Source organism: Stegodyphus dumicola, chromosome 7 (genome assembly GCF_044657685.1).
Source record: "Stegodyphus dumicola isolate Sdum_Otavi_A_Nest chromosome 7, ASM4465768v1".
NCBI classification, from domain to species: Eukaryota; Metazoa; Arthropoda; class Arachnida; order Araneae; family Eresidae; genus Stegodyphus; species Stegodyphus dumicola.
In genome coordinates this window covers 22,700,604-22,710,170 of record NC_140774.1, presented here as the reverse complement: position 1 = coordinate 22,710,170, position 9,567 = coordinate 22,700,604, and the positions used below count along the sequence as shown (strand labels likewise).

General features: G+C 35.6%; 1 protein-coding gene across 1 annotated transcript; it reads left to right on the top strand.

Annotated features, from left to right (window-relative positions):
* Positions 1-8,268: 8,268 nt before the first annotated feature.
* Positions 8,269-9,567, top strand: LOC146996128 (uncharacterized protein F54H12.2-like). The gene has a single exon (XM_085821361.1). It carries the CDS (start codon positions 8,269-8,271, stop codon positions 9,565-9,567), a length of 1,299 nt encoding a protein of 432 aa, XP_085677487.1.

The following is a 9,567-nucleotide window of genomic DNA, read 5'->3' as shown; positions in this document are numbered from 1 at the left end:
AATATGCTCTGTTTTTAACTATAACTTCTCATTGAATTAAGGAAAGCTGTAGCTATTATTGAAATTTTTCTTAGGCATATTTTGCCTTGTTGTCTGTGCTCCCAATTCGAAGTGACCGTCAGCCACTTCCTTTTTGTTTTTCGTAAGTGATTTGTCGGCATTTCGCATAAAAAATCTCCAGATTATCATTAAAACACGAATAAGGATGTTATTTTTTAATTTTAGATTTTTTTTCTCTCTGTGGCCTTCATGTCAAAACGTACTAGAAATAATAAATCAGATTATATTGCTTTCTTTTCAAACGAAGTATTTTAAATATATGTTCCATAGCAATATGCTCTGTCATTAAGATTGCTAAGAGTTTTACCCTGTTTCATTCCTCGCCAACGTGCTGGCTGCATGGTTGGCTTCTGCAGTTTCCCTTATCTCAACGTATATGAGGCAATTTCCCTTAGAACGTTCTCCGCAAAGCCCTTCCTCGCGCCAGGTACGTAACCATCCTTTTCTTTGCCTTTTTCAAATAACCTGAATTTTACTCAAACAAATCAGTCACGACATGGAATTTGGAAGAAATGGATTTAAATAATTTTTTTATGAAAATGTCTCTATTGTATATATACTGGATGTTAAAGAATTTACAAACCCAGAGATACAGGAAAAACAAATATTAAACTGAAAGCTTTCATACTTTGTATTACGCGCAAAGGGATCATTTTTTTTTCATTTGCACACATACACATTTGATCAGAATTCGGGCTGATATCCCTCTGGGTTGAAAAAATTTAAAAACAGCGTATTTTATAAATTACAAAATGAAATTTTCATATATTTGAATAAATATTTATGAGGCATTATTAATAAAAATGACAATAAAGGAAACAGTATGAATAATCCTCAAACGTTCAGTCTGAAATTTAAAATTCAACAAACCTATCGCAAACCACTGAGTACAGGGGGTGTTCAGGTATTTTTTTAAGGATTTTGCAAAGATTTAGATATATAAACATATCTTATAATCTCATTTTCTAATATATTCCGTCTGAGAGTCCTCTTGTTGAACCATCATATTACATATTGATTTCCAAGAGTTCCAAGTTTTAAACGTACAAATGCACATTAATCCATGGGAGACACATCAGGATATTTCGAGGATATGCATCTAGAGGGTACAGCTTTAATTCCGGTTTCATATCTTATTTTTTCAAACCATAAAGCAGTAGATTTAGAGGTATGAATTGTAGCCTTGACCTGATGGAACTTAATACATTCAAGATCTTTTGGATAAAGAGATGACATTTCGTCTTTTAATATAGGTGTTTAAATTTTTTTCTGATTGTAATCCGAATTAATTTTGATATTTGTTTCTACTTTCCTTACTTTAAGTTTCTCTTTATAAAAGAATCCAGTAAGAACAATTAAACCTTTAGAAAAAATGTCCTTGATTTTTCTGAACCAATATACTGTGTCTTTTTCTCCTCTTTTTTGGTAGTAAATTAATCTTTTTCTATTGCAATCGTTATACGTATGTGCAAGCTTCATGTGTTGTTACTACACTAAATTAGGGATAGACATGGCTATGGAAATTGAATAGCGCTGCGCCGCATCTGGGCTTACGTGAGGAAGTTGTGCTAAATGCACATAAAGCTAGCATTGTGGTTGTTGATAATCATGGTTTCACATACCAGTATAGGTAAACTTTATGACATAGACAGCTTCAATATCGGGCAGATAGTACTCACTCGTCGCATGAGAAATACAGTTTCCAAAATCCTCAGCGGGACAGCATTTTAACATTAGACAGTATCAAGTGCATACCGAGAATGCACGGATGGCGGGAAAAAGAACTAGCGATGGGGCAAAGTGCAAAGCACAGTTAACTTAGAATAATCGTCGAGTGAGACGTCTCAGCCGTATTGTACACTGTCAACGAAGTAAACAATAGCTCAAATTACCCCTAGCTGAAGCAGGCGAGAGTCGTACAGTCAGTAATATGATCGTGTATCGCTCCCTTCAACTTATGGCCTTCGGAAGCCGTACACACACGAGGGTACCTTTCCTGAATACATGCCATCGAGTTGCCATTCTTACCTGGGCAGGAAAATATAGAGAATAGACACTAGTGGAGTTGAAATGTTTAGGAGCGATGAGTCTCGATCCGTCTAATTAACCCCGGTTGTGGGGGAGCTGGTAGTAGACAGCTTCCTGAGCCTCGTAGTAGACAGCACTACCTTGAATTCTACTGAGCATCTTTGCAAATTAGTATATCTTATTATTAAGGAATGTAGAGGTTTGAAGTTTTATAGTCTATTCACTCGGTTTTGCATGTTCAGAATGTCTGTTATGATGGTCGTATGAAATGTCGTCGCCCGGTATGATGTCAGAATGTCGTCTGTTGTGATCGTTCCGTATGTAAGCATATGATTGATCTTATTATTTATAGCCCTTCCTAGGGATAAATACATTACCTCTAATGATATATAGGTCATAGGGCTTCGCTTATTTAATAGGAACACGACCCTGAAATCTTTACCTATTCATATCTGTCCTTAGTGGGTATCATAAAAGTGAAAAATAAATCCAAATGATGGAACAAACCTGTGCACTTGAAGTTCTGAATCGCATACAATGTGGCAATATGTAACAGTGGCAAAACTTAGGTAAAATAGCGATTAAAATATATCTGAAGCATAACTTTCAAATCGTAAAAGCAAATTAGCACATCTGTAGTATAAAAACTTTGGCATATCGTTCTCCTCGTAGGTGCTACAGCTGTAGCGTCTTCCTACTTCCGTGTCTTGAAGCTAACGGAATAGCGTAGGGGTAGTTGTTGAGGCATACAAAAGGAGTGGGCTGAGCATAGTTGCACAGACCAGTTGCCGAAATTTTTAATACATAATACACATCAAAGTGCTGCCCCAGAGGGCGCAAGATCCATATCGATTTGCCAGCACTAATTAAGGAAATATAATAAAGAATAAATAACGAAAAGTAGGAAAAGCAGTATATACACTATGCACATCGATCACCAAAACTCATTTTGGTGTATTGTTCTTTCTAATTATGTAACGTAAGTTAACGTTACGCTAAATAGTTTATATTATCTTAAAGAGGTGGATATTAAAGAATTAAAAATATTTTGATATATTTCTGTATTGTGTTTATATTTAGATGAATTTTTACCCAGCCGAAGGTTGATGAAGCCATTATCATAAGAGTGTAAGGATAACATAATTCCTGTGCTTTAAAATAATAGGTCAAAGAAAAATACATGTTTTGAAAGTACTTTTTTTATTGATAAATATTTTCTCCATACTATTCACGTATTTTCGTTCTAATAATAGTAATGTCTGAGTAGTATACCCCCCACTATATGCGGCAAAAGGATGCCGCCATGACGTAATAGAACAAAGGATGACGCAACGGGGTCGTGGCATCCGCCATATTGGATCACGTGACTTCCATCCGCCGTGTTGGATCACGTGACGTCCGCCCGACATATTGGATCACGTAGTGTTCCTTTGGAATGACTCATCCTTTTCCCGGCATGCCGTGCGTGCTGAATCGCCGAGGCATTCATTAATTTTATTCGGTAAGTATTTATGAAGGATTTAATTAATTATTAACTTACCTAATTAATTTATTAATCACGTGGTCTTTGGAGAACATCGGCCATTTTGTTTTGTACGGTGATTTATGCTGCCCTTCATGACAGTTTCAAAAATTGCGTGGGCCTGAACCCACGATGTCGAGATCTCCAGCTACGCGCTTTAACCACTGAGCCACGCTTTTGTTACCACAGAAGACTAAAAATTCGTACTTAGAAAAAAAAAAGGCAAAGCGTTCAACGAGTTTACCGATCGAAAAGTTTCTTTTAAACGATGAAAGAGGGGTAGAAGACATATATTTTAATTTCTTAATTTCTTTTCCAACATTGATTACCTTCTTTAAGATATTATAAAGATTATTTTGTGCTTAATTTTTAATTAATATTTTCAATTTATCAAATGAATTTTTTTTCTTCTAAGTGGGTGATATTATTTTCGAATGGAAGGAATTTTTTAAAATTTATTTATTATCTGCAGGGAAAGAGTTAAAATGATATTTTTACATCTGTACTGATTTTCTTGAAGCTATGTTACTGCTGGCGCCATCTAGCGTCCAGAACATCATCTAAAAGTAACAGGATCATAAAAAAAAATAATATGAAAATGTAATATATTTTCTTTTCACGGGGTACGAACCCGCTACCACCCAATAATTAATAAAAAGGGATTGAGGGGACCGCATCCAAGTCTTTAAGCGATACCCCACAATTCCTTGGTTGATATGGTTCTTAATTATCTGCATAAGGTTTTTCCGTGCTTCGCCATCTTGGATTTCCTCTATAGCCGCCATTTTGAAGAATTTTCTTGGTGGGTAAATGACGTCACCCTTATCATGTTTGTGCATGATTTGGTTGGGAAATGGCGTCTGCCTTTTCACTCCCTTTGTGTAGACATCCGCGTAGGTGAACGAATACATTTCTGTGGACCAATCAGAAAGCAGAAAAATGATGTCATGCCCTCTTAACCAATCCGCGTATTCAGACAAAGTAAAAAGTTCGGAGCCGAGTTTCAACCGCTGGATTGCCTCCGAAATTCATTACTTGCTAAATTTTGGAAGTTGTTACCACGCGTTGCTTATTTAGTTTTGTGTTTGCTTTGTTGTACTGTTGTGCATAATGAAACGTCTAGCTGCAAATTCATGTTTATCATCAAAGAAGTTTTGCGGTGCTTCATATGACGAAACTTTGCTGAAGCTTGATTCTTTGCCAAAGAATATGTTTCATCTCGGAGGGGATATTTTTGTCACTGTATCGTGTTTTTTAGGTTTGACTCGTGTTCACGTTCGGAAATATGTGACTGATGACAACGATTTGCTACATCCTAGCAAAGATGGAGTTTCGCTTTCTCCTCTAGTATGGAAAGAATTGAGCGATCATACCAATACATTTGCTTCCTTTGAAGGTTCCGATAGTGTTTTTATTGTGAAGAAAGATGTGTGTGTTTCAAAACAAAATGTCAACGGTGAACTAATTATATCACTACAAAGATTGTTCCAAAGAAAAGATTTACGATTTGAATTTGTACCGGAACGTGTTCTGTTGAGGAAAGAACATTTACGCAAACTGGACTCCATATATAGCGAAATGTGTGGTGTCGCGAAGGAAACACTTATTTCTAAAACTCTTAACTATTTTGTGAAAAAGCAGGTGGTTGGTGATACACATTTTGAATTGAATGAATATGCTGGTGATCCAGACCGTCCAAATGGATTTCATGAGCTGCAGGACTCTTTGTGTAAGTGTATTAAAAATTTATTTCTAAAAAAATTTCAGAACTTTTTGTGTGTTTTGGTTGCAAACAAGGGATTAATAATCAGCTCGGACATGAATGCTTATCAACAAGCCGTGCTGAAAAATGTGAAACTTATTTTGACCAGGCTTTGTTTACAGTTAATTGGCCTGAGATAGCAAATGACTTCATTCGTGAAAATGAATGTAATATAAATTTTAGTAAACTAATTGTTACTGATGACTTTTTTGATGTTATTAATGTAAATGATGTACTGAATATTATTCAAAATTTATATGTATGTGAAGAAACTAATTTGTTTAAAGATTTACTGAATAGTTCTTTTTGAAAAAATAAAATAAAATATTAGTTTTTATTCACTTTTTTGTATTGCTTTCTTTTTTGTTTCAAAATATTGTTTTGTTTTTTTAAAAAAAATTGTATACTTTTTGAGTGACTCGGCATGAATTTTAATTTTCTAACTAAGAAAATACTAAATAGTTAATATTTTTAAAAAAGATGTTATTAGGATTAGGTGAAGCGGGGTATAAAAAAGTATAAATAAATGTTCACTTTGATTTATCATTTCATTTGGGTAGTGCTTGCCCGAGGATGAACATAACTTTTTCTGTTGATAAAAATTCCTGTTGTAATGTCAGAAATTCTGAATCTGACATATCGGGATCCAGCGCAGCCGGCAAGCTTCGGTGGTATAAATGCTTTACAACGTGTTTCTGGAGTAAAAAGCAAAGAAATCAAAAGATGGTTGCAGGCGAAAGATTCTTATACGCTTCACAGACCTCTGCGGCACAGATTCCAACGCAACCGAGTCATTGTAGGGGGCATCGACAAACAATTTCAGTCTGATTTAGTGGATATGCAATCGCTGGTATCTTTTGATAGTGGTTATAAAAATTTACTGACGTGCATAGATATTTTTTCCAAATACGCTTGGGCTATCCCTCTCAAAGATAAAACAGCTGTGTCCATTAAATCTGCTTCCAAAAAGATATTTTCGGAACGTACACCCGAGTCTTTACAGACAGATGCAGGAAAAGAGTTTACCAATAAGCAAGTTCAAAATTTTTTGAAAAAGAAAAATATCCACTTTTTTACGACACACAATAATACAAAAGCTTCTGTCGTGGAACGGTTTAATAGGACCCTTAAAACTAAAATGTGGAAATACTTTACCGAAATGAATACACGAAGGTACATCGATGTTATAGATAAATTGATATCCAGTTATAACAACACATGGCATCGAAGTATTAAGACAGAACCTGCATCGGTTACGCTACAAAATCAAGAAAAAATTTGGAAAACTTTGTACGGTCAGCAATCAGCACAAAATCCTGTTCCTTCAGATTTAAAGATTGGAGACACGGTACGCATCAGCCGCAAAAAAATGCTCTTCGAGAAAGGATACGAACAAAATTGGACAAGAGAAATTTTTACAATCCATAAAATAATTCGTCGAAATCCTATCGTAAGAGATTTAGCGGGAGAAGATATACAAGGAACCTTCTATAAACAAGAATTACAAAAAGTAGCGGACTGTGGGTACTATCCTGTCGAAAAGGTACTGAAGACAAGAAAGCATTGGGGAAAATCAGAATACTTTGTTAAATTTCAGGGTTACCCTGAAAAATTTAATACTTGGGTTTCAAATTTGAAAATGATATAAAAACATGCGTACTGTATTTTACTTTTCATTTGAGAGAAAATGTCCTTCTACGTAACACTCATAAGCGATAGCTCTAGGAGATTTTTTCCAGACAATAAAATTTCTCGATTTATTACCCAACTACCGTCTCCTATTGATCTTAGTAATGGGGACTGGGAACTAGCTCTCCTAAATATTATTTACCCTCATTCATGGTATAATGTCGGAAAAGATAATAATTTAGTTGGGTTTGCTGTTCACAATGGAGAACTGGAAGGACGGCATATTCCTCCTGGTTATTATGAAACGATACCGGACATATTAAAAGCTATGACTTTAGTTTCTCATAAAAACAAAATTGAATTTTCTTATCATAACATAACGAAAAGAGTAATGATAAAGACGGATGAACAATCAAAAGTGGTTCTTCACGGAGGACTAGCTGAGCTCTTAGGATTTGAACCGGGTGTTTACGAAGGAAGTGTCCAAAGTCCTTTCGTAGCGAATCCGAATGGTTTTTTCCCCGTTATGTATGTATACTGTGATTTAGTTGAACCACAAATCGTAGGTGACGTACAAGCCCCCCTTCTGAAAATTGTAACAGTGGAAAGGAAAGACGGAGAGATTATTGACAAACATTACTCTCGACGTTTTTATTTACCAGTGATTCGCCAACATTTTCAAACGATTGAAATCGAAATAAGATCTCATTCGGGGAGTCTGGTGCCGTTTGAAGGAGGTAAAGTTTTCATAGTGCTCCACTTTCGTTTTTGACAAATTCTATAAAAAGCTTTACCAAAAGAAAAAATTATTCATTCATAGTGTAAACGTTCTAAAAGCTGTATCAAAAATGCTCATTCCATATGCTTGTTGCACCAAACACTTTGAGGATTATTATGTGGGACAAACTGGAAAAGGTCTGCCGTATTATCAGGGAATGGTTTTACAGAAAGGATACGGAATAGGTGGATTTTTTGCGAAACTTTTCCGTAGTGCCATGCCATTTTTAATTAAGGGAGCAAAAACTGTTGGAAAAGAAGCTCTACGTGCAGGAACGCAAATTGCAAACGATGTGATATCAGGAGAAAATTTTAAATCAGCCTTTAAAACCAGATCTAAAGAAAGTGGAAAAAAATTAGCAAGGAAAGCAGTTCAAAAAGCAATTGAGATGATTGGTCACGGAAAGTTTAAAAGGAAACGCAAATCTCCCAAACGCTTCATTTCGTCTAAAGCCAGGAAAGTGCAAAGACGTGACATTTTCAACTCATAATGGCTTTCCTCTTAAAAGATTCTCCAGAATGCGCCAAATCTGAACTCGATTTATTTACATTACCTCCAACCCAAACAGTTATAGAAAGAGGACAATGGATAGAATTTCATCCCCTTGCGAATGTGTCGGATGGAAGTCCTGTCGAATTCAATGTCGCGGGTAGTGGCGATGACTATTTGGATTTATCTCAAACTCAGTTATACGTCAAAGTTAAAATTTTGAAAAGCAATGGCGGCTCTCTCGGAAAAGATGATAAAGTGGGACCCGTGAATTTGTTTCTGCACTCCCTCTTTTCTCAAGTTGATATAAGCTTAAATGAAAGACTTATTTCCTCCAGCAATAACACGTACCCTTACAGAGCCATCATAGAAAAATTACTTAATCATGGTTTTGATACGAAAACTTCTCAATTATCATCAGAATTATATTTTAAAGATACAGCAGGCCGTATGAATGCTTTTGATACTGCGGATAAGCAACCTAATGAGGGATTCAATAAAAGAGCAGAAGAATTTAAACTTAGTGCTACAGTGGATATGATTGGACGGCTACATCTAGATATGTTTCATCAAGAAAGACTTTTGTTGAACATGGTCGATATGAAAATTAAACTTATCCGCAGCAAACCGGAATTTTGTTTACTGGGGGAGGGGAATTTTAAAGTGTCATTGGAACATGCCTCATTATTTGTACGCAAAGTTCGAGTCAGTCCAGGTGTAATTTTAGGGCATGCAAAAAGTTTAGAAAAAGCGACAGCGAAATATCCTATCAACCGAGTGCTTTGCAAAGTGTATTCCATTCCATCAGGAAATATGAGTTTTGTTCAAGATAGTATTTTTACGGGCCAGATGCCTAAACGCTTAATTGTTGCTTGTGTCGATAATGATGCTTTCAACGGAAACTATAAAAAATCTCCCTTCGAATTTAAGCACAATCATATCAATTTTATTGGCATTTACGTAGATGGGCAACCTATGACTCACAATCCTCTTCAACCTGATTTCATGAATAAAACCTTTATTCGTGCTTATCAGAATTTATTTGCCAATGCAAAAAACCGAGGATTGTATCTTTCGAGATCAGAGTATCCAGAAGGATACTGCTTATTTCTTTTCGATCTATCACCTGACTTGTGTGATGGTTCTCACTTGAATTTAGTCCGTCATAGTAATTTGAGACTGGAGGTAAAATTCGGTTTCCCTCTGCCAATAACAACATCGTTAATAGTCTATGCAGAATTTGAAAACTTAATAGAAATCAATAAATCTAGAAATATTATCTACGATTTTGGTAACTAA